The sequence below is a fragment of the Polypterus senegalus genome, chromosome 10 (genome assembly GCF_016835505.1).
Source record: "Polypterus senegalus isolate Bchr_013 chromosome 10, ASM1683550v1, whole genome shotgun sequence".
In the NCBI taxonomy this organism is placed as follows: domain Eukaryota; kingdom Metazoa; phylum Chordata; class Cladistia; order Polypteriformes; family Polypteridae; genus Polypterus; species Polypterus senegalus.
In genome coordinates this window covers 108556473-108583630 of record NC_053163.1, presented here as the reverse complement: position 1 = coordinate 108583630, position 27158 = coordinate 108556473, and the positions used below count along the sequence as shown (strand labels likewise).

The window sequence follows — 27158 nt, the reverse complement described above, 5'->3', positions numbered from 1 at the left end:
ATTACTTATTGTGAAACTGGTTAGAATGAAAACCTCCAGCCACAGGGGTCCCTAAGTCTGAATCTGAGAACTACTGACCTACAGTATGAAGATGGAAGGTTGACAATAAAGAATACTGCAAACATATACACCACTCAGTGTATCATGGGTAGCTACAAAAACCAATAACTGGAGTTGTTTTCCTTACAAGACTTCAATATTTGTTAGAAGCACAAATGATGAGGCTTAAATTGTGCAAATAATGAGAAGACCCGATTCTTTGGAAAATATGGCTACTTTGGGAAAATAGAAGGACCAATAAGTAGATGGTTAGACTTGATTAAGGCCACCACTGAAACATCCCTACTAGACGTAAATGTTGATGACTGGACAATCTGGAAGGAGTCAGTCTATATACAATACAATACAATACAATACAGTTTATTTTTGTATAGTCCAAAATCACACAGGAAGTGCCGCAATGGGCTTTAACAGGCCCTACCTCTTGACAGCCCCCCAGCCTTGACTCTCTGAGAAGACAAGGAAAAACTCCCCAAAAAAAACCTTGTAGGGAAAAATGGAAGAAACCTTGGGAAAGGCAGTTCCCAAGAGAGACCCCTTTCCAGGTAGGGTGGGCATGCAGTGGGTGTCAAAAGAAGGGGGTCAATGCAATACACAGAACAGAACACATCCTTAATACAGCACAATAATAAAAATTTTAGAAGTACGGAGCAGAATTTAACAGTAGATGATATCACATAATAAGATTTGGATATTTTTAGAGTCCTGGAGACCTCATCCATCAAGCTGCCTCCCCATTTGGCCATTCTACGGCTGAAATGTTGCTCGGCCAGCCAATCCGATGAAAGGACCCCTTCTTCCCATGTTTCCTGTGATCCTCCATCAGGGATGACTTTACCATAGGCAGGCAAACAACTTGGCAGGTGGGCCGTGGCACCAATCGCCACATTTGAGTACCGAGAACAGAAACAGAATAGGTGAGGGTTAGTATTCAATTATAACTATCATGTTACTTATGTTATAGTGCTAATGACTAACAACAGAGATGCAGTCTGTACAGTTAATCAGCAGCTCTAGTCAGGATATGCTAAACTGAAGTAGTGAGTCTTCAGCCAAGATTTAAAAGCTGGGACCAAAGGGGCATCTCTTGTAGAAGCAGGAAGACCATTTCACAGTTTAGGGGCCCTGTAACTAAAAGCTCGACCTCCCACTGTTATTTTATTAATCCTTGGAATCATAAGCAGACCGGTATCTTGAGATCTTATATGGTCATCAATAATCTTCTAGGACTCAATAGATCCAACTGCAATAACAACAGTCATGAATAAATCATAACATTTTACCTTAGTGCACCTCAATTAAAGTTAAAGTTGCTTTGTGATTTACTGACACTCAGTCCAGACTTTTTTTCCTTACTGTGCCCATTGCTGCCAGGATAACTTCCATATACCCTTTACTATGAACTGGAAAAATAAGTTAGTAAAACAGATGGATTAATATGTGGAAAAAGAAATTGGGTTGGCTGTTCACAGAAAAACATGGTCCCAGAAGTGAACATAAGCAACTGTGCGGTCTTCTAAATTATACAAGTAACTAAAAGAGCTGCCTTGGAAGCCTGCCTTATAAGGAAAACAGTAGACTCAGGGGTACAGAGACACCAGGGGTCACTAAAGGGGAGCCTGGCCTGGCATGTCTCTGTAGCAAATATTTTGTCTCTTAAGTCTACTTCAAGCTATATGACTTTAGAGTTGGGAGGGGAGTTAAGGGGTAGCACTTAGGCTCAAGAAAGAGAAGCCAGGACCTTCAAAGAAAAGAAAGAGAATATCTGGTATGTAGGCAAGGCATATTAAGTTAAGCACGAAGATAATCATGCTGTTGGTTTGACAAGGTACAATGTCCCTGCTGGGCCTGCCCAGTGTGTGTTGTTTTATTATATTGTTTTACAAAAATATATTTTTCACATCTAGTCTAAACACCAATCCTAACATGTTCCAGGAAAAAAAATATTTCACATTATCCCAAATTGCTTTCAAATGTTAAAAAATGTTCAAATCAATACAAGATTGTTTATACATATACATAAAAGCTAAGCTCTTGCGTTAGTCGGTAATGCCACAGATCTGATGCTCTCCAACAGAACCAATTTGCAAGTTCTAATGCTCCTAAATGTGAAGGACTGCGCTTGAAGACAGCAATCAGCCACGCTTCCAGCAAACTCCTTCAAGTGACATCGCAGAAAAGGCTCTTTGCAGTGCCTATAAGTGAAAAATTACTGCACACAAATTTCACAGCGGGTTCTGCCACACACCTGCCAGTGTGCGATAACATCTGCCAATCATGGCATTGATTACAGCACTGGCAGAAGTATGTGAGTGAATGTCTGTTTACAGTGTCTTGACAGCTTAAGGCAAGTGGAGGCTGTGTGCCACAGAACCAAATGGTGAATCAGAATAGGTCACCACCACTTTGTGACATTATAATCAGTAATCTGGCAGCATCATGCTCTCCATATTCCACATTGCTGCTGGTGATTGAAGGGTGACTGGCTGTGTTGTGCAGCTTAGACTAAAGCCCCGCTTCTCATATGACAGGTCATAGACAAATGTGCTATACATGTAGGACATTTTCTGTAATGCTTAGCAAAATACTGCAGCATATTAAAATGAAATACTTTTGAAACACCTCAAAGTACATTCAGATTTTTTTAAATATGTACTCACTCAGGAAGTATGTATGTTACTTATTCTTTTCAGACCTTTGAAAGAAGAAATACTTAGGAATTCCACATCCCTGCAACATGTAAAATTAGAGTGATCTGCTAATTTGACTAGTAGAAGTAATGTTGTTTTACAGTATTTGGGTCAGAGTTTTTATGAACTTTAACTTCTAACATTATTTCCAGCTAATGCCTTTTTAATAATACCAATTTTGAAAACGTGAGAGGCCTCATCTATAATGACAGTATTTGCTAATCTTTTGTCTTGTAGCCTGTCTTTAGTTATTGAAACATACACACTAGAAAATTGTGTCAACAAAACTAACACACATTAAAAGATTCACACTAATAACTTAGTGAGTCACTAACCTTCAAATCTGTGATCTCACAGAATACTTTGCAAAAAGAAAAAAAAACAACAACTTCAAAGCAAATATAGTGGAGGACAGTCAGGTTCAGCTTGGTGCTCTAGTTGGTGAAAAAACAAAAAGGAAATTAGGGAGAAGGTGGCTCTCTTGTTCTCCACTATGTTTGTGTTCCATTGGCTAGCAGTCTTTTTCACACATACTGTGCCTCCAGAAAGTATTCAGACCACTTCACTTTTGTCACTTTTTGTTAGTCTTGTGCTAAGATCATTTAAATTATTTTTTCCCTCATCAAACAACACTCAATACCTCAGAATGAAAATGCCAAAGCAGGATTTTAGGAATATTTTGAAATTTATTAAAAATAAATTGACTCAAGTATTTAGACCCTTTGCTAAGAGACCTGAAATGTGCATCCCATTCTATTGATCATCATTCAGATGTTCCTTCTTCTCAAGTCACTTGATTGGGCGTGAGTAGGAAAGGCACAGACCTGTCCATAGAAGGTTCCTCAGTTGGAAATGTCTGAGACATTACCAGTAGAGCTTAGAGACAAGGATTGTGTCGAGGCACAAAACTGGGGATCGCTACAAAACAATTTCTGCAGTATTGAAGTTTCTCAAGAGAACAGTGGCCTCCATAATTCTTAAATTGAATAAGTTTGGAACCCCCACGACTCTCCAGAGTGCTGGCTGCTCAGCCAAACTAAGAAATTTCTGGAGAAAAGCTATGGTAAGTGAAGTGACTAAGAACCCAATGGTCACTCTAGCTGAGTTCCAGAGAACCTGTTCGGAAAATGGAGAAACCTTCTGAATGACAGCCACTACTGCAACACTACACTAAGCTGGGTTTTATATTTGAGTGACCAGACAACACATGAAAGTGCTTGGATTTTGCAGAAAGGTACCTGAAGTACTCTCAGACTATGATAAACAACATCCTCTGGTCTGACAATCCAAGATTTAACTGTCTGGCCTCACTTCTAAGTATCACATCTGGTGGAAACCAGGCACCGCTCATGATCTGCACAATATTATTCTAACAGTGAAGCATGGTGGTGGCAGCATTGTAATGTTTTTCAGCAGCAGGAACTAGAAGACTAGATAGGGTCCAGGTAAAATTGAACGGAGCAATGTACAGAGATACAGTATCCTTAATAAAAACCTGCACCAGAGTGCTCTGTTTCTCATACTGGGCCAAAGGTTCACATTTCAACAGGACAATGACACTAAGAAGAAAGCAACGATAGCAAAGGAGTGGCTTAGAGACAGCTCTGTGAATGTTCTAGAGTGGCCTAGCCAGAACTAAGACTTGAACCCAATCAGATATTTTCGGAGAGACCAGAAAACAGCTGTCCACTGACAGTCTCCATGCAACCTAAAACAGCCTGAGAGGATCTACAAAATCCTCAAATCCATGCCTCCAAAGCTTGTCATGTCAAACTGAAGAAGCTGCCAGGTCGAAGTCACTACAAAGGGTCTTTGATAGCTCTGATTACTTGTGTCAATGTGACATTTCAGTTTTTATGTATTTTTAATACATTTGCAAAATTTCCTAAAGTCCTGTTTTCACTTTGTCATTCTGAAATATTGAGTTTTGTTTGATTAGAGAAAACATGAATTTAAATGATTTTGATTCAAGGCTGTAAAATGCAAAATGTGTAAAAGGTGAAGGGATCTAACTATTTCCTGAAGAAACAGTAACATCAAGAGGCATTCCTTATAACAACTTGGCATCCTTACCCAAAGTGCAAGAATATGGAGATGTAAATATTCATGTTGTTTAATAATCATTATTTGAAATCAAGATGGCTGCTGAATGGACTGTGATAAATCAGAAAGGTTAGATTAATCGCTACATACCTCACATTATGTGATAATCAGGGAAAATTATTAAGAGCTACCTGAAGCCATAACACCTTTTACAGTTGTTAGAATGGATGAATCTGGCCCAAAATTGGGCAGATTATTTTGTAAATTGTGTCAGTATAGCCATACCTATAATATACTGTGAAATAAAAGGAAAGGCCTTTGTAGTCAGCAGGGAGCATACTGATCCTGAAAATATGTTCCTTAAGAATTGCATTCTTAAATGAAACTCAAAACTCTTTTCTCCATTGTCCATGGGAGAGATATTAGCACAAGGAAAGTTCATTATGACAGAAATGCTGGTTTGCATCCTCAAATTAAAACCTTTAAAGGACTCCCACAGAGCAACGTCAAGTCCTAATGGGGTCTCTGACATTTGCCTGTGTCCTCTTGAAAGAAGCTTAGGACATTGATCTAGAAGCATGTCTTCCATCTGTCTTTAGGCAAACTTCAGGTGTCACCAAGCAAATTAGCAGTTTTATGATTTTGGGACTGTTCTTAAAAAACTCCTGAAGAAATCACATGCTAATGTGACTAAACACAGACAAGTGTTAGAAACATGTTTGTTTTTTCTTGTTTCTGAACATTATTGATTTGTTTCTTCTTTTTTGAGATATTGCATCATTTTGTGTGCTTTTTATTCTAAGAGCTGCCCTTTTGTGGTTATTGACTGGGCAAATTGCAGGCAATATTGCATTAATTTGTGCTGCTTTTTGTTATGATTATATTTTGTTTGTAATATAGTTTCATTTCCTAGAGAGATTCCTGCAAACAGAATGATGACTATTATGTTTTTGATGCTTCCCAATCCATTTCTAACATTTTTTTAATTTAATTTTGTTTTTAATTCAGGTCAGGCAGGTTGGGAAGCATGCACTGTTACATCGCATTGTTGCACCCACCAGATAACGAAACAGCTCAGGATCCTGGTGGCAATCCTGGTTGGCAGCCCCCCTAGGCAGACATGCAGTTTAGTCCCATCCTCCAGAAAAGACCCTCTATCTGCCACAGCCAGGCGTTATGTGGGCATCCCCTTGGCCTGTTCCACTTGGGTCCTCAATAATGAGGATCCTGCTACCTAGATCAGCTTTGGGGAATCACACCACATGGCTATACTGCCATGACTGATGCTCCCTCACAATGCAGTTAATGTGCCTCATTCGGGACTCCATGAGCAGCTGCTTGTTTAACACAAAGTTAAACCAGCGGTACCCAAGCATTTTCTGGAGAGACACAGTACCAAAGCTGTCCAGTCGTCAACTCAGGTCACTGGATAGAGTCCATGTCTCACACCCATTTAGCAAGACAGGAAGCACCAGTACTCTAAAGACTTGGACCTTTGTCCTTTTGCATAGATATCGTGAGCGCTACACACCCCTTTCCAGCAGCCTCATGACCTTCCATGCTCTCCCAATCCGACTACTGACTTCATAGGAAGAGTCAACAGAGACATGAATGTCAGTGCCAAGGTAAGTAAACCTCGTGACAAGGTCGACACTCTCTCCTCAGATAGGCACATGGCTCTTGGCTGTGCCTGAGAGGTCATTAAACGCCTGGATCTTCATTTTTATCCAAGACACTTGCAAGCCCAGAAACTCTGACTCCTCACTCAGTCTCTCAAGAGCCCCCAGAGCCTCTATTGAAACTGCAAAGATCACAGCATCATCGGCAAAGTCAAAATCAGTGAATCTTTCTTCACTAACAAATGCCCCACAGCCGCTGGACCCCATGACCTTGCCCAACACCCAGTCTATGCAAGCATTGAGCAGAATAGGAGCAAGAACACAACCCTGACGAACCCCAGAATCAACTGGTAATAATATAGAGGTTCTGCCTCCATTCTGCACAGCACTCACAATACCAGTGTAGAGGCCGGCCATGATATCCAGCAACCTTGAGGGGATCCCGCAAAGTCTCAGAATGTCCCACAGGGCAGTTTGATCAACTGAGTCAAATGCTTTATGAAAATTGATAAAGGTTGCAAAGAAACTCTGTTGATGTTTGCTGAGAACCCTTAATGCCAGGATGCGGTTGATGGTAGACTTCTTAGGAGTAATACCAGACTTCTCCAGGTGCTGGTAGGTGAGCAAGTGATCCTTTTGAGGATGACCCTAGCAAGTACCTTACCCGGCACCAACAGCAGTGTTATCCCCCTGTAGTTGCTGCAATCCAGGCAATTACCATTCCCATTCCAGATAGGGATGATAAGTCCAGTTTTTCAGTCAGATGGGATGGCATCAGTCTCCCAAATGGAAGCAAATATTGCTTGCAATGCAACGAGGACAGCCTTACCAGCAGCCTGGAGAAGTTCACCCCAGATGGCACAGATCCCTGCAGCCTTGCCTACCCTCGCCTGGTTCACCACCTGTGCAATCTCAGTGAGACCAGGTGGTTCACAGCCAATTGGAGGATCAGCCTCAAGGACCATGGACTCAGAGATATTCAACATCCTAGCTGGAGGATCAGCTTTGAACAACTGCTCAAAGTAGCCAGCCCAGCGGGTCACAACTGCAGTGTCATCCGTAAGGACCGTTCCATTGAGTCCCTGGGTTTCCTAGGTTATCTGAAATTGGATAACAACAATGAATCTAGCCATTGTATTTTTGTTTGTGGTTTCCTGGTATTAGGATTATTCTGTTTAGAACTTTGACTATGAATTAGAGTATTTGTTTTGGGTTTGAAAAAATTTATGGTTAAGAACTAAGCTTATTTTTTTGTTTGCTGTCTTGATCCCTTTATCACCCCATCTGCTTCACAGGACACTCGTGAGGGCAGCACTTTAAAAGAAGGTGTCCAAACACTGAGATGTATTTTATTTATTTATTTAGTAATGATTCACAAACAAAATAAAAATACCATTTGGGGAGCTTTTCTGGTTGCAATTCTCATTTTATGTGGAGTACAAACTACAAACTCTGCGTAGTATTTTGCTTTTAGATGAAAATTGTTCAACTTCTTGTGCTAGTGTTCTGACTATTCTTTTTTTGTCTTTTTTCATCTTATATGATTTCTTGTATTAGGAATTTGTTAGTTTTTGTGTACCCTTTGGGGTCACAGCCATTGTACAGCACCCCTGGAACAAGTGCAGGTTAAGTGCCCAGCAGAGTAGGATGTCTTTTGGCACTAACGGGAATCAAACCAGCAACCTTCCAGATACCGAGGCAGATCCTTAGCCTCAAAGCCACCAATCCATCCCTATTCCTAGAAGATCTCACTGAAAATAGATGTTGTGTCATCCCTGCCACCATTTAAAACAATTCTGTCAGATAGGAAAACTCCATCTGTCCTTACCTTACCAATCATCATAAAAGATGGTTAGCCGATCTTAACTGTCCAAAATCTATACTGTACATGTCATCAAAACTTCATCTGGCAGAAAATATCAGATGTCTGAACTTCTGTTGAGTCTCTGCAAGAAAGCATGTATGAATATAAAGCAATTAAGCTCACTAGCCACAGTGACTTATTAATTATTGCGTTCTAACCTCTGGCTACAGTCTATCAGCTTTCAAGGTCTGTGCCATGTTAGATGTTCTTTTTATCTTTGGTCTGCCATTATTAAAAACATGTTCATAAAAACAATTAATTTCTTATGTGAATGTGACATTGTGAAGTTTTTTTAATGACCTTTATGAAAAACAATGACAATATGAGCACCCTTTCCTAAGTTTTCCTAATGTGAACTTGCCAGTGTTGAAGTGAGGTGAGGACAAGGGGAACAAAAAAACAGTATTTACTTTCTGATATTTCACCAAATGAATTATAAATGGGGCTGCCAGAGAATCCTGCCTGAAACTGAGGTGTGTCTCCAAGACAGATTATTATGAGCAGGAAATTCTGAGCTGCTTTTAGAGTCCAGCACTCATTAATACGTTTAGAAACTTTTGAAGGGCATTATGTATGAAGTAGTAATTTAATTCGGAACACCTGACCACCTTATAATGGCACATTAATAGGCTTGCTTGGATAGTTAATGCCTCCTTTAACATGTTCTGCAGCAATGCAATCACAAAGTGGTAGTGTTAGTGACTCAGTGTCATGGCATTTAACACTGCCATTTTTCATGCCAGTGAACTCCTGATGGGTTGTACTTCATCAGCTCATACTGACTTTGTGTCCTGTGTGCCCTACAATAAAAAGTTTTTTGTTTTTTCTCCACATATAGGTGCGTATGGAGTGGCCTACTGATCTAGCAGTAAATCCTCTAGACAACTCCCTCTACATCCTGGACAACAACATTGTAATCCGGGTGTCAGAGGACAGGCAAGTAAGAATTGTGGCAGGCCGCCCAATCCATTGTCAGGTGCCGGGGATTGATCATTATCTGGTAAGCAAAGTGGCAGTCCATTCCACTCTGGAGTCAGCACGAGCCATCAGCGTTTCCCACCACGGAGTGCTCTATATCGCTGAAACTGACGAGCGCAAGATCAACCGCATTCAACAGGTCACCACCAATGGAGAGATTTCAGTCCTTGCCGGTGCCCCGACTGATTGCGACTGTAAGATCGACCCCAATTGTGATTGCTTTTCAGGTAAGATTTTATGGGAATTGATCAGCAATATTTGTTGTCAGTATTCTTGAAACCAACTTTAGGATCTTGACTTGTTGTTAGAAGGAACCCTCAGGTGGCATTATATACCTATTAGGATCTCACATTCACTTCTTGCAACATCAGTCTAAATATCAGTATATAATTGTAAGACTACTTAAGGAGACTACTCAATCCATCAAGCTCATTTGGGTAGCTAATAACAGCAGTAAGTTGTCCATATTTGTCAACCAAATGCTTTTTAAAAGCAACCAGGGATTCCACTTTAGCTTCATGACCCAGTAGTTTGCATTCAGATTCCCATAAGCCCATTCCTACCAAGTCAGTGTTTCCTTGTTCTACATTGTGTACTCAACTAGCGCCCATCCAGAATGGGCCAAAAGCAAGTGATGAAGTTAGTCCACAGGAGAGCCTTAAAATTCAGTTACATACGGCTAGCACTCCAGGGTCATGGGCAGAACCGTGTTTTGCCATATTAAAAATTTAGAAGAGAAATCAGATATTTATTTCTGAGCAAGTTTTTTGATGCTCTCAGTAATTCATTAGTTTCTTTCGGCAGGCTGGGTCAAGTCATGACTCCTTGGTTTTTACCACAAGGATATACTCAACTGCATTTTTTTTTTTGTTTAGGTGATGGTGGTTATGCCCGTGATGCCAAGCTCAAAGCTCCTTCCTCACTGGCTGTAGCCCCTGATGGCACTCTATACATTGCAGATTTGGGTAACATCCGGATTCGGGCCATCAGCAGCAACAAGCCCCACTTGAACGGAATGAACATGCATCAGATCGCCTCAGCAGCTGACCAGGAGCTCTACCTTTTCAGTGCCAATGGCACGCACTTGCATACTCTGAACCTCATCACTGGTGATTATATCTACAACTTTACCTATACAGGAGAAAGAGACCTCAGCACGGTTAACAGCAGCAGTGGCAATTCGCTGCACATTCACAGAGATGCCAATGGTATGCCACTGAGACTGGTGGTGCCTGGAGGTCAGGTTTACTGGTTGACCATCAGCAACAATGGCGCCCTTAAGAGAGTCTCCGCTCCTGGCCATGACCTTGCTCAACTTACCTACCATGGCAACTCAGGTCTACTGGCCACCAAGAGTAATGAAAATGGTTGGACGGCAGTGTACGAGTAAGCACCTTGTTAATTGGCTTGGTTTTTTAATGTGTTTTTCATTAAGTTGTTAGCCCAGTTCTGCCATTGTTCAACCTAAACGGGCAATGCATCAGTTGACTAACCCTGGATGTAACATTAGTCCTTTGTCGGGCACACTCATATACATGCCTACTCCGAGGTAACAGACCACTGCATGTCCACAGTCTGTTGTACTTTAGATATTTCTGTATTGATGTATTCATCTATTTTCCTAAACCTGCTTTTTACATCCAGTTAAAGGCAGCCTGTTCTAAGTATTGATTGCACTGTCATGCCATTTTATCAAACAAACATCCACACACAATAATGCAAGACCAATTCAGAGTTTCCAGTTAACCTAATACACTGTTATATGCCACCTGGAAGGTAGATGGCACACCCAGACTACACAACCATTTCAAATAATATGGAAAAGCTCCCTACACATAGTGACCTGGCCTGGGCATTGCCATATTCTAAAGAATCACTGCCAATATGGTAATGGTGTGGTGCATTAGACATGTGCAATTCCATACACATGCCTTCCACAGGGGGCAAAGAAACAGATTTGATTGCCAGGGTGCCAGCTTTACTCCAATTTTAATAGGGCACAACTTATAATTTTGTATGTACTTCCAATAATCTTTTTTGCTGCCGATTTGCTGACTCAGTTATGAAAGTGTGCCTGCTGTGCATGTGTGTAGGCGGATTTGTTACTCAAGATCTGACAAATGTCACTTTAAAACAGAGACTCTTGAAAAACCAGCAGTGTGCTGAAGTCTGCATATGGATAGCAATTCAAGTGCCTGGTGTGTGTGGCATTTAACCAGGCTGTTTTCACATTTTATTAATCTGCATGCTGATGGATGATGTACACCCTGAAAAGTCACTTTTTAAAACAAACCATGCTTTTTCTGTACAGTGTGTGTCCGTACATTGGCACCCTGCAGATGCCCAGTATGCAATCCTAAAGTTTTGAATGATTTGGCATCTGGCGCATTCATGTTGTTGTTGAGACGCACAGTGATTTACTTAGGCATATTTATCATTTCAGTGAATGTAAAGATATTATAAGCAAGAGCGTTAGTGAATATTCAGCTTGTTTTCATCACCACATAATTTGCAAAGATGCTATAAATAAGATTTAAAAATGTGTGCCTTTACCACAGGAATGAATGTGATCTTAGTGCCAAAATCAGCACCTTCCATACTGAGACTTATCAATGTAACCTAGGAACTGGAACTCACTTGTATTTATTTTGTTCTGAACTCTTCCCTTGTGATGATCAATTTTGAAACCTTGTCCTGTAATTTCCCCTGGTTACTCGATTATGCTGACCTCTTTGTAAGTTGCTTTGGATAAGAGCGTCTGCTAAGCAAATAAATGGAAATGGAAACGAAAACAGAGACAGGCTTATTTAGCAAGGTAGTCTACTTTGTGTGAGGAAATGTCTCCATCTAGTGGTTTAGCTCAGCCAGCACATGTCTTCCAATTGCAGAAAATGTGATAGCCTTGATGGAAATGGCAAAACCCTGCAAATTTAGTCTTAGAATAATAGCATAATCATCATGTAGCCAGTAAGCCACACCTAATTTATTTTTACAGAATAAACATAAACATGAAATGCATTAAACAGCAAACTAAAATACATTACCACCCAATGTGTGAACTGACTTAGTATAATTGAGAGTTGGCAAAGCCTATCCTGAATGTACCGGGTGCAAGTTAGGAACCAACCATGGATGGGCTGCCCACACATCATAGACCATCCCCTCAAAAGCAATTTAGGATCTCCAGTCGACTTAACAAGTGCATCTTTATGAGGGGGAGAGAGAAACCAGAATACGTGAAGAGAAGCCCCCACAAACACAAACTCCAAATGTGAATTAGGACTGGATTTGAGCCCTGCCTTCTGGAGTTTAGAGACACAACTTGAGCTCTGCTTTGTTAATGAGTGAAATAATTTCTAATAACTGATCTTCAAGCAAGTGGGCATGCAAAAAATTCTGTAAATCATAAGTAATTTTTAGCCAAAATAACATTTAGAGATGACATGAAATGTATTTAGGAAAATTGCAAATGCATTTAAGGTATCTCAAAATGAATTACAGATATCTGAAAATATGTCTACTTCAAAAGATATCTTAAAATACACCGAATGATATTTTAAGATAGATAGATAGATAGAAAGATAGATAGATAGATAGATAGATAGATAGATAGATAGATAGATAGATACTTTGTTTATCCCCTAATAATAATATATATTATAAATAAATAATTATAACAAACAACAAACCCCCGACACGCATAAAAACGTTTTAAGATATCTTAAAATTTAAATGAGGCTTTTTTTCAGCTTCAGATATTAGAAATTTTGGACTACATTTTAAGATATCTGAAATGCATTCTGAGATATCGCTAAAGGTTGACATAATTGCAGCAAGCAAACAGCAACTAGTTTAATTTAGTTTGTAAAGAGCGCCCCAAGTGTAGTTAGACGTCACCCTCAATCTTAACCATCATTTTATTTAATTTTTAATATCTTGATATAGAAGGTCTGTTTCGGACATACCGTGCTGTTAAGTTCAAGTTAGAAATGACATGGACAGAACTGCTCTTTGTTTTCTACATAACGACATTCTCAAGGAAACTTAGTGCTGTTTAGGATCAGGGATTCCAGACACCATCCTGATAAGTTTTCCATGTGAGACAGGAATGAACCATAAACAGAGAAAACACAGTCACACCCACAGAGGACCAAGTTAGAGCCACCACTTAATCTGCAAAGCACATAATGTGGGAGAGAAATTAGAGTACCTGGAGAACCAGAGAGAGTACGTGAACATTCTACGTACACAGATAGTGGACAAGATGAGATTCAAATCCAGGACACAGGATCCTGGGGGCAGGCTGTGCTGCCTATTTATTTATTTGGATTATTAGCCCTTCAGACTACCAGCATGGAGACTTTCTTTAGTTTTATAAAGAGGTCTTTTTGCAAAAAAAAAAACAATAATAATAATAAAGCCTTGTACTTCTGCTACCTGGTAATGTATAGTCCTGGTAACTGCATTGGTGTCTACCTTGGAAACATAACATACAACATCTTTTTTGCAGTCTTGATTTTTGTTCACAGCTACTTTTAGGTGGCATGGTAAGCAGTGATGAGCACTGCTGCGTCATGGGTCCGGCATTCATATTTACAGTACAGTGTCGTCATTACTGCACTGGGACATTGGGATCCACACACAGACCACAGGGCAGGCGCCCTCTGTTGGCCTCCCCAACACTTCTTCCAGCAGCAACCCAAGCTTTTCTGGTTGGTCTCACATCCAAGTACTGACCAGGCCCAAACTTGCTTAGCTTCAGTTGGGCTACCTGTTCTGAAGTGCAGGTGACATTGCCTCTGACCCCCTGGGACCCTGAATTGGATTAAGTGGATTATGTCTTATGTTCCTTTTCTGGTGAACATTAGCAATCTGAAAAGCCAAGCACTGTGTAAGAGTATTTCAGTACAATGTCGCAATAAGCATAGTGTTGCATCTTGGCCACTGTCACATTAGGAGTTCTGCTTCAACCTGAAGCTTCTTATTTTCAAATCACTTGGCTATAATGTTTAGGAATTTGGTAAGATGTTCAGATCCAGAGGTTGCATCATTAATTATGTTTCATTTTGATGAGATTTATAGTGGCGGCACATCCAGTGTGTCATTCTTGATTTTCGGACTTTCAGAGACCCCACCATTGACTCTGTCCCATATCTTTACCCAGGTACAACACCGAAGGTCATCTGATCAACGTGACCTATCCCACTGGGGAGGTGACCAGTTTCCAAAGCAACATGGAACGCTCTGTACGAGTGGAAGTGGAAACTTCAAACAGCGAAAGCTTTGTCACAGCCACCAACTTCTCTGCCACCAACACTATCTACACATTGAGGCAAGGTAGGAGTCTTCTGTTTGTTGACTGTAAAGTAAATTGTCTCATGTAGGCCAGGCATGAATGTCATAAATTAGGCCTAAACTAGTGTACACCCAAATGTTCTCTTTTAACACTGGAGCTGTCAAATGGATTTAGCATTTCTTTATGCTCATTATTATAGTATATACTGTATACAGTGTACAGTTGCAGCCTGGCTGTGTTTTCATTTCCTTTTTTTATTAACCTTTTTTATTTCTGTTGTTACTGAAAGGCCAAACTGAAGTAAGAAATGCAACACACTCCTTACACAAGTTCAAGTGCACTGGATGAACTTACACTTAAAAATCGAAAGGCTGGAGCTACTTTGGGACATTGATCCTCTATTATTTTAAAGGTTGTGCACTGAAATGCTGCTTAATGTTTACAAAGTGTTAGCTGAGAGAGGCTTTGTAAAATAAATATAAATGTAAAAGTATGGGCAAAATAAAGAGTGACCCAAATCAGCTAATCTGAAATGTGTCACCACCATCTGAAGGACTAAATCAAAGCCATAAGACTGTTTAATACAGCAGCCAGCAAGGACCATTTTAAAAAGAGATTGTGTGCCTTTTCAGGACAGCTTGAGGTGAAGACATGTGCCTCATGTGTGACTTGCAGTCTGCAGCTTCCCTTTAGTTTTAGCAATTGTTTGCATTTTTAGTATGTTAATGCGTGACTAGAAGAGAAATCACTTGTAGTTGTAAACGGTTCACAGGTGAATCAATTTTTACAAAACGACAGAGCAGAAAAGCATTTTTATCTCATATTAATAAGAGCTTTCTTAGACATGTATGGTTTTCACAAATACAGAGCCTTAGTTTGCTGAAACCAAAACTGAGGCTACAGAGATGAAGAAAGAAGAAAGTGGTATGGTGAGGTTTACTCACACGTAGGTGTAAGAACTAAAATTAGTAACATCAGAAAAAAGAAAACCATTGCTTTCTAACACAACTGGTAATGTTACTCTAGACAAATGGACACCCAGAAAATCAGAGCCAAATTAGCACCACCAGTATGGATGTCCAGCCTGACAGTGCATCTCTGCATCCTGCCGGCACTGAAATGGCCTGACTGGGCCTACTAGCCAATACAGAGGTTTGCAGTTTATTCTGCTATCTTGGTTCAATAGCACATACTCAAATTATGCTCTTCTCTTTGCTTTAGAAATACTGCAATGAAAGGCATACACCTTTAAGCCTTGGCTTTTTGCAGTCTGAGCACTGAATCATGCAAGGAGCTCACTATTTAGCTGTTTGATGTGTGATGCTTACAGTCTCAGGACAGTTTTTCAGTTCAGGGGTTCTCAACCTTTTGCCTTGGTGTACCACTCCTGGAAATTAAATGTTTGAAAGTACATCATTTAGTTCGGTCTTAATTATTAAGTTCTGAACTCTTATTAAATCAAGTTAAAGATTATATTCCCTTATGCTCCTATAGATAGTGTATTTAGGGTTATAAAAAGATATGACAAATAGTTTGCTTCTATGGGTTTTTTTATTTTCTTATGCACACCTATTTTGTTATAACCACAATAGCATGGTTTGAAATGGAATAAAAATTAGAAAGTCTTACATTTTCATTATTTTGTTTAACAAAAAATATACGGCTCAGGGGCCATGTTTATAAAATGTGTTCAGCCTCAGAAATGTGTGTAAGCCATTTCTTACACAAAAGTTGGGATGAATTGTGAATAGTGTTACGGCACATTTCTACCATCCCTAAGTCCTATGTAGACTATTTTGTGTTGACATTTTAGTGAGTGCAGGCGATGGGACAATGAAGTGAACAGAAAATCTCATTTCAGTGTGCATTTCAATAACACGTCAGTCACATTCCAATGTTCATGAACTAATTATATTGCAGTGCCATCACCGAGCAGGTACAGGTGTATTGCAACTGAAACTATATGCCATCTTTGTAACTTCTTTCCTCAATTTTTTCAGATTCTAAATAAACTTACATAGGGTGACTCCTAACTGTTTTTGTAACATGTAACGGGTAACTGTGCCGTTTGTCTATTCGTGAAAACTTCATTGTTGCTCAACTTGTACCATTTGACATCTATATTATTTTGTATAGTTTTTCTATTTATTTGATTTAACTATTGAAGTTTGTAATTGTTTTTTCAAGAAATTGTTGTATTTGTACTGTGGTTGCATAGTGTCACGTCAATGGTAGGTTGAAATTGGGTCAATAACCAAAGTCAATTCTGGAATGTTTCACATGCTAGCAATAAAGTCATTCTGATTCTGAAAAACTGACATGCTCTCTCAATACAACTGTCTCCAATATTAGCACACGCCTAATGTTAGTTGTTTTTAGTGTGTCGGTCTTTTGTCCAGATGTGTTATGTGCTATAGGATATACCTGGCAACATACCACTTTTGGAGGATATCACCAATGGCAGGCTATCAGGGAACACAATGATTTTTGCTCATGATAATGACTGGATTATAAGGCAATTTAGACTTCTTAGAGCCGTTGTCGTTGTGTTAGGCTCTGAATTGGAGCCTGGATTACAGAGATCATCACGCAGAAATCATTCAAACCCGGTTCCGTTACAGGTTTTAACAACCGTAGGGTGTTTGGCGACTGCCGCTTTCAGTGTGAACTGGCTGACTGTTCAAGAATATCACATTCATCACTGAGGCGTATCATGCAATCTGTATGGAATAGTAGAATTAAGATGTTACTCAGATACATCCATTTTCCTTATCATTGGTAGGCTGAGATCAAATGACAACTTGCAGTGATTACTGATATTCCTAAAGCAACTGACTGCACAGAATGTTGTGATAAAGGCACCATCATAGAATGAATTTGCTTTTGTTAACATTAAGCACTTTTATTCTGTTAATATGTAACTAATATGTGATGCTCAAATGTGTCTGACATTGTTGCAACTGAATCCATGATTTCTTTATTTTATTAAATGGAAGCTTTGGAACAACAGCAACATTTATTTATATAGCATGTTTTCATACAAATGTTTTAGCTCAAAGTGCATTACAAGATGAAGAAAGAATAAAAAATAAAAATAAGATTAGGCAATACTAAATAACAAAGAATAAAGTAAGGTCCAATGGCCGGGAGGACAGAAAAAAACTCCAGTGAGCTGGTGAAAAAAAAATCTGCAGGAGTTCCGAAGCCACGAGACCACCCAGCCTCCACTAGGCATTACTTAACAGAAATGATCTCAACCAGTCCTCATGGTTTTCAGACTTCACGTGAAAGAATTTGATGATGAGAGTCACGTGGCCTTCAATCCATCAATGTAAGGACAGCGCAGATCACCACCACAGAAAACCAGAAGAAGGAGCAGCAGAGAATGTAGGGGTTAGAATGGATTGTAGAGTCATGACAAAAACAATAATTCAATACATATACAGAATATCAGGGTTACACCAAAATGTAGCTATGAGAAAGCCATGTCAAAATAATGAATTTTTAGTAGTTGTTTAAAGTACTTCTCCGTATTAACCTGGTGAATTTCTATTGGTAAGCTATTCCAGATTTTAGGTGCATAACAGAAGAAGGCCGCCTCCCTAATTCTTTTAATTTTAGCTCTTGGAATTATAAGCAGACACTCATTTGAAGATCCAAGGTTACGATTTTGAGTGTAAGGTGGGAGGCATTCTGAAATATAGGATGGAGTGAGATTATTTAAGCCTTTTAAGTATTTTAAAGTCAATTCTAAATGGCACAGGTAACCAGTGAAGTGACATCAAAACTGGAGAGATGTGTTAGGATTTTCTATTCCTAGTTAAGATTCTGGCAGCTGCATTCTGCTCTGGTTGCACTTGATTGATGTCTTTTTTGGGTAGTCCTGAGAGAAGTGCGTTTCAGTAATCTAATCGACTAGAAACAAAAGTGTGAGCTACTTATTCAGCATCTTGAAATATTATAAGAGGTCTAACTTTTGCTATATTTCTTAAGTGCAAAAACACGGTCCTAGTGTATGGAGGAATATTTCGGACAAAATGAAATAAATAAATAAATGCGTAAATAAATAAAAGTACTGTGAAATGTGAGCATAAATAAATACATGTGTCATGAAATGAGAGCCTTGATAAATAAATATGTCATGAAATGAGAGCATAAATAAATAAATGTGTCACGAAATATGTTTTTCGTTGCTTATTTATTTATTTCATTTTGTCCGTAACATTCCTGCAAACCGTCATGAAATATGGCTTGAAATAAAACTGTCACTTTCACTCGTCAAAGTTGAGAGGGTGGGCTCTAACACGCCCTCTAGTCACTGATTGGTGAATCGATAGCACAAGAATTAATTAGAAAAATGCTTACTACTGCCGATTAAATGGATTCTGCCGAAGATATTACGTATTTCAGAGAGAGAATTGAAGATTTATCGGAAGAAATTACAATGTTGGCGGCCCTTTTAGAACTGAGTATTTGACCCTTGTTTTACGAGTAGAAAGTCAGTTGCATATTCGCAGCTACTATTTCAAACAACTGTACAGCTCTGATCAGTGGTAAAGTTGTTCAGTTCAAAATATTAGGTGGAGCTGCTTTGGGCATTCCATGTCAAAGTACCTAAACTAATACAGCCGTTGCAGCTTACCGTATATCAAACTGGCTCATTCGCCTTGTGATCGTCTTCTTCGATACAACCATATAGATCTACAATCTGTCGTACTTTTAAACCGCATAACAGAAGGTGTTCTATTGACTCAGCTGGAATGTCAAAGGATGGACGTCCAGAGCAGGGTACTGCATCACCTGAACTGGAGTGTAGTCGAGTCCGTTCCACCTGTTCTTCGATAATTTCAAAAACAGTTTAATCTATATTGGAGTCTAAAAGGGCCGCCAACATTCTAATTTCTTCCGATAAATCTTCAATTCTCTCTCTGAAATACGTAATATCTTCGGCAGAATCCATTTCATCGGCAGTAGTAAGCATTTTTCTAATTAACTCTTGTGCTATCGATTCACCAATCAGTAACTAGAGGGCGTGTTAGAGCCCACCCTCTCAACTTTGACGAGTGAAAGTGAGTTTTATTTCAAGCCGTATTTCATGACGGTTTGCAGGAATGTTACGGACAAAATGAAATAAATAAATAAGCAACGAAAAACATATTTCGTGACACATTTATTTATTTATGCTCTCATTTCATGACATATTTATTTATTAAGGCTCTCATTTCATGACACATTTATTTATTTATGCTCACATTTCACAGTACTTTTATTTATTTACGCATTTATTTATTTATTTCATTTTGTCCGAAATATTCCTCCATACTAGTGATCTGATTAATATGTGATTTAAAATTTAGGTCAGAGTCAATAATTACCCCTACATTCTTTACCTCTGTCTTGACTTCTAAGCCTAATGGATCAAGTTTATTTCTAATATCCTCATTACATCCATTTTTGCCAATCATAAAGATTTCTGTTTTCTCCTTATTTAGTTTGAGAAAATTACTACTCATTCACTCAGAAACACAAGTAAGACATTGGGTCAGTGAAACAAGAGAGTCGGGGTCATCAGGCACTATTGATAAATACAGGTGTGTGTCATCAGCATAACTGTGGTAGCTCACGTTACGCCTTGAGATAATCTAAAATAATGGAAAAGAGCAGCGGACCCAGGATAGATCCTTGTGGAACACCATATGGAGTATCATGCGTTACCACAACTAACAAAGAATTTTCTATCAGTTAAGTAAGACTTAAACCAATTTAAGACACTTCCAGAGAGGCACACCCACTGATTGAGGAGATTTTTAAGAATATTGTGATCAATGGTATCAAATGAGGCACTCAGATCTAAGGGGATGAGAACAGATAAAAGGACTCTGTCCACATTAACCCGCACGCCATTTACAACTTTAAGCAATGCAATTTCTATGTTGTGATTTGTTCTGAAACCCAACTGAAACTTATCAAGAATAGCATGTTTATTCAAGGGATCATTTATCTACATAATGACTGCCTTTTCTAGGGAAGTAGAACTCAGGGTCATGCTGTGTGTGATGGTTGGTTCCTTGGTAAGTAAGTCTAGTTTATAGGATTACAATATATTTTAGTACATTACAAGTAACTTGTATGATCTTCCTTTCAGCTGATATTGGGCACACCTCAAGAGAGGAGATATAATGAAAGATTTTTAGGTCATTAAAAGGTAGAAACATTATAAACATGAGGAGACCATTCAGTCCATCAAGCCTGTTTGTTTAGCTAATGGCTAAACTATCCCAAAATCTCATCCAGATTCTTCTTAAAGCCTGTCAAGGTTTCTGCTTCAACTGCATGTCTCTGTAGTTTGTCCCAGAGTCCCACAACTCTTTGCGTAAAGAAGTTCTTCCTGTCATCAGTCTTAAATGCACTTCTCCTTAATTTCCATTGATGTCCTCAAGTACATAATTAACCCTTAAGTTGAAAGAATTTTGCTACTTCATCAATGCCTTTGAGGATTTTAAATAACTGGATGAGATCCTGATACAGTCTCCTCAGCTTGAGACTCAACAGGTTTAATTCTCTGAGTCTGTCAGATTAGGACATGTCCTTAAGTCCTGAGATGCAGCTGGTTGGTCTCCTCTGCACAGCTTCAAGTGCTGCTGTGCTGCTACATAGATAGTGGGGTTTAGAGTCATCAGGCGACACACTGCTGTATAACCCCCACAAAGTCTTGCCGCATTGTGCAGTAATGTATAACGCAGTGGATAAACATGGACTACCTCTGCCACCCGAGACAAGCCAAGTGATAACCCAGATTCTGTGCCCCATAACATCAACACACTGGCAATTCAAAGATGTTTGGATGCTGTATATTGAATGTAAAGAGGCTTTTATGTATTGCAATGTTGATATTTACTTGGCAACATGATTTTATTTTTTTTCCAAGTTCAATAAGAATGTGCGTAATATCTTGATGTCTTGCGCGTACAACCTGCATCAATTCACACTGTGTTCTGCTTCCACTCTTGGTTTTTTCTTTTATTTATGACCCCTGGGCCCTTAGAGAGGTAATCAAAAAGAATGTTGTTGAAATTCTCTACTTCAGTCAGTAAGAACTCAAGTTCACACTGACGTTTGTTTTCTGTGTTCTTCCATGGTGTGTAATAAAGAGGTCTCTCAGGAAAATGTCAATATTTATAAGGTGATTAGATAATAATTATTTAAAAAAAAAAGGTATTTTTACATGATAAACATTTACTGACAGGAGGTGACAGGGAGTGGCTAAAAGTACATGCATAGTTTTAAGATGATTTGGTATTTATAAAGAAATTGGTGTGGCACGTCACAGTTTGAATTTCATGTGTGGTAGAGAGTGGATTTTACCATCAGGGCGGCAACAAATGGGTTTATCCATCCATCCATCCATCCATCCATTCATCCATTATCCAACCGGCTATATCCTAACTACAGGGTCACGGGGGTCTGCTGGAGCCAATCCCAGCCAACACAGGGAGAAAGGCAGGAAACAAACCCCGGGCATGGCGCCAGCACACAGCAGGGCACACACACACACCAAGCACACATTAGGGACAATTTAGGATGGCCAATGCACCTGACCTGCATGTCATTGGACTGTGGGAGGAAACCGGAGCACCCGGAGGAAACCCACATAGACACGGGGAGAACATGAATGGGTTTATACATAAATAATATGATCATTGTGGAATACCTGATATATTCCATCAAAGTAATTCAGAAAGTTTGAATTTACACAAATTGTTTCAAGCTTTTTTTATAAGAACACACTTTCAAATCAGGATTGTCAGAAATCAGTTCATCAGGCTTGTGACTTTTGCTGATGTGAGACTGCATAAGTGGATGGAAGACACATTACCTGGTTAATTCAAATTAATATTTAATGGCCATGACAAATGTAGTCAAATTTTAAATGTCATATACCTGATGCTTTCGTGTTCCAAATCTCTCCCTCATTTTTACATTTGCCACAACTTTCAGGTTACATTTATGATAACATATTATTATGTTGTTTTCAGGCTACCTCACATAACTCAAACATGTGCGTTAATGCAAAATTAGTCACTGAATTAGATCGACTAATTTGTAAATGTAGAAATTAGTCATAACTGGAGACAATATCACATTCACTTCTGCAACATTCAATATGTCTCATGTGGATTTTACTCACATTTTAGTTGATACACTAGTAGACTAAAAAACTTTTGGTTTAAAAAAAATGAGGATTGAGACAAATTTGTTGTTTGCCGATTCATTTTCAGGAATGAAGTAGCCACTAATTGCATATCCTTCAGATATATTCTTCCATTTACACACTGCATGTCATACAATTGGAGAGATTTGACTCGTGCTTCAAAACATTCATAAGTGAACGGTTAATAATTTTGAAGGACCAACCAAACATATTTTAGTTTATTTATTATGTGTTGTTGGTGGGTGCAAGGTTGGTGCCTCGTCTAAGGTTGGATCTTCTCTTGCGGCCATTGAAGCAATGATAGGCATGAATCCCAGTGACCAATAACTACATATGCTCATCAGAGAATGGATGATTTGATGGGCAATTGTAGCCATGCTCATAACAATCCGAGGATAAATGTAAAGCCATTCGTTAAATTTGTTCAATTGACAGGTCACAACATTGCGCTCCCTAATCATGCATGAATTATTTTTGTACATTTCTAATTCATAAAAGACTGAATGATAAAACATTTTCTTGCTTTGAAAGAAAAGTGGGATTGTTCCTCTTTATTAAGTTAAACCTTTCAGGATTTTTAAGCAATAGTCAACCACAATCCTTGACAAAATTCAGACCCTGGAAGTGCAACTTGAGATATAAATGCAACTGAGACAGCTTCTCTCTTTCTTTTGCTCTCCCATTTCTCATGATTCCAGGTCCAGAATTTTTTGTTTCTCTGCCACATCACATATCACAGAGCCATTTACCTTGTATCACAGGCTGAGCGTTACTGCAGGCCTCACTATGCAACTACTTTCTTCTGCATTTTACTGTCCCGGTATAGAATGTAACACCAGATTGCTCAAAACTTCCACAAGAAAAGATCTGAATGAAATGAAACAAGTTGCTGCTACACACTACTTACAACTGGCCTGCTCAATGGCAGTAAAAGTATAGTTTTCCCAGCTTAAAACTAATAACACAGAACCTTATTTATCCCAAGAAGGGAATTAACCTTTACAGAAGCTCAATAAATAAATAAATATTATAACAAACAATAACAACACCCCTCCTCAAATACAGAATTTCTAATAAGAAAGAAAACTTCTGACTTGGCAGTCCCAGTAACAGAGAGACATTATGCAGGCATATTCTTGTTGGTATAAAGGAGCCACATTAGCGTGTCTTGACAAACCTCTGAATAATTCATTGGCTGAAAGTCCTCAGTGATAGTGTGTCAGAGAGAGGATGTGCAACATTGTTCATAATGGCACTCAGTTCCGTTTTAATTCTCTCATTCACTTTGACCTCCAGGGGGTCCAGAGTGCATCCTATAACTGAGCCTGCCTTTTTAATTAGCTTGTTGATTTGGTGGACCTCTCTTGAAATGATGAGCACACCACAGCATGGCCATTACAGAGTTGGAGAGAACATTAGAACACTCTAGACAAGAACAGCCCATTCAGCCCAACAAAGCTCGCCAGTCCTATCCACTTATTTCTTCCAAGAAACATCAAGTTGAGTTTTGAAAGTCCCTAACGTCTTACTGTCTGCCACACTACTTGGTAGCTTATTCCAACGGCCTATCATTCTTTGTGTAAAGAAAAACTTCCTAATGTTTGTGTGAAATTTACTCTTAACAAGTTTCCAACTGTGTCCCCGTGTTCTTGACGAACTCATTTTAAAATAAGATCCTCGATCCACCGTACTAATTCCCTTCATAATTTTAAACACTTCAATCATGTCACCTCTTAATCTTCTTTTGCTTAAACTGTAAAGGCTCAGCTCTTTTAATCTTTCCTCATAATTCAACCCCTGTAGCCCTGGAATCAGCCTAGTCACTCTTCTCTGGACCTTTTCTAGCGCTGCTATGTCCTTTTTGTAGCCTGGAGACCAAAACTGCACACAGTACTCAAGATGAGGCCTCACCAGTGCATTATAAAGGTTGAGCAGAACCTCCTTGGACTTGTACTCCACACATTGTGCTATATAACCTAACATTCTGTTAGCTTCTTAATGGCTTCTGAACACTGTCTGGAAGTCCACTATGACTCCTAAGTCCTTCTCATAAGGTGTACACTCGATTTTCTGACCGCCCATTGTGTATTCAAACCTAACATTTTTACTTCCTATGTGTAATACTTTACATTTACTGACATTAAATTTCAGTATGTGAAAGCTGTCATTACCCATACTAAAAGATTGTAGTCTTCTAAGGAAAAAGGAGCTTGCTCTGCCCTTTCCTATATAGTTTCCCTTGTGTTACAAAACCAGTCCAACCTATCCTTGATGTGGACCCCCGAGTATTGTAGCAATGCACCACCTCCACATCCGCTCCCTGAAGTACAACATGGATTACAGTGTGAGGTGTGCACTGCTTTGGCATTTTCTCCTTTATGAACATCTTTCTTTCTCGTCCATTGGCTGGATGTAATGTGGAGTCTGCTCATGAGTGACATCCATGGACAGATGATTTGAAGATGTCGTTCAGTCAGTACAGTCTACTGTATATGAAAGTAAGGAGACAGCCCAGAGCGTGTTGCAGATTTAGCTGAAGTTGCACTTTTGCTAATTTTTAGATGCAAATGTGAATCTCTTCCTCTTTGATACCAGAGACAGTACTGTATATTTTTTCAATTCTTTGATATACAGTAACTGAAGACAAAAGAACAGCCCAGACTTTTCACTTTACACACCTTCCTCCTCTTTGAACAATAACATCCTTTTATAGCAAGTGCTTTTTTTGCAGTGTTACCAGGATTATAACAAAAATGTTTAAAATGTTATGAGTATTAGACAATAACTGGTCATGAACACTTTAAATCTTAAAAGCTATAACAATAAAAATGATGCTTAAAGAATCAGCTTAGTGGAGGATTCATGCCTGTTGTGCACTTTATAAATCAACCTCCTGATAAACTACAGAACCTGGGAAGGAGCAGGGATCAAAAAAAAGCTTTCTGTGCTACATTCTCTTCTTCTTCAGAATATCAATGTGACGCTTAGTTAGCCTAATTCAAATATAAATTTGGTGGCAAAAGGTACTCTATTTCATCTTACCTCATATGAAGTAGCAGCCATAGGCTTTAAACTTGTGAGTTCTTGCTTTTCCACTGGTGCAATCAAATCCACAAAGGAACCAATGCTAGGCAGTGCTTTGGGTCAAATTATATTTCAATACTAATAAAACAACAGATAGACATGCAGCCAAGGGTGTGTCAGGTGATATTCTGTTATACTTGTGATAAGATTATTAATTGTTTTTTGGAGTCGTGAGAGGTTGCTTTAACCCATAGCTGTGGTGAGACAGGAAGTAATGTCTTTCCTCTGTAAACTGTGTCAAGAGTAAAAAACGAAACCAATATGCTTCTTATTGTTCTGTTTGTGGTGGAAAACAGCACACCCAAAGGTGATGTCTGGATTAAGAGATGGGTAACAAAGAGAGAGAGACAGAATCTGGTTGATCAAAAGGACCGAACAACAAACCCAACACCAGATCAAATACTCAAAGATCAATAGGCACATGACAATTCCTTAAAACCAACCAAAAAACTTCTGCCCAAATTGTTCTGCACACTGACAAGATTTACATTTGCATCAAGAAACATGGAACATCAGGTATAGCCATCCACCATCTTAAAGAGCAGCAAGCAGGACAATGACATCACACAACATGTCAACGTGATTACTTTGGAGCCATGCAAGGAAAAGCAAAAAATGGTGATGATAAAGAAAGAAATCAAACCTAAGATCGCAACGTGATGGCATCTATGAAACAATACTGAAATGAAGTAAAACTGTCAAAACTAATACTAAACTACAAATAATGTATAGAAAATAATTCTTCACAAAGAAAAATCCAAAATCATAACACTTACAGGTAGAACTGCGACATGATCAGAGGTACCACTGATGATGTGAAATGAGTGGCTTGGTCCTACACTTTCAGTGAGTGCTTTCCAGTGCTCAAATTTTACAGAGCCTCCATTGCAAAAGATTAGACTAATGTTGCTAAATATGGAAACAAAAATGCTTGTTCATTTCACCTCATAATGAATAACTTACAGTACGGAAATTTTATAACTTTGACACCTTTCTATTTTGGCAAAGTTATGATGTAAATGCTGCTGAAAAATAAAAACCAAATCAAATGCTATGATCACAATAGGGATTAGCACCTTTTTACACATACTGTATGCCTATTTCGTTTTCTTCATATTCCATTGCAATAAATTTAGTAAGAGGTGCTGCCTAACAGTTACAGACGTCCGGGTTCAAATCCCAGTCCCGGTGCTATCTTTGTGGAATATGAATATTCTTATCATCACAGACAGCTATTCTCCACTTATTCTGCTGTCTTCAAACATCCCAAAGACATGCAAGTTAGGATTAGAAACTGCAGATTGGCCCGATA

At 39.0% G+C, this 27158-nt stretch overlaps 1 protein-coding gene across 2 annotated transcripts in view; it reads left to right on the top strand.

Moving 5' to 3' along the window:
* The window catches only part of tenm1 (teneurin transmembrane protein 1), an 844835-nt gene that overhangs the window by 794996 nt on the left and 22681 nt on the right, over window positions 1–27158 (top strand). For both annotated transcript variants that reach the window (XM_039766316.1, XM_039766314.1), the window contains 3 exons: window positions 9115–9481; window positions 10130–10640; window positions 14419–14591. In XM_039766316.1, the coding sequence (XP_039622250.1) occupies window positions 9115–9481; window positions 10130–10640; window positions 14419–14591 (1051 nt within the window). The remainder of the gene's footprint in view (window positions 1–9114; window positions 9482–10129; window positions 10641–14418; window positions 14592–27158) is intronic.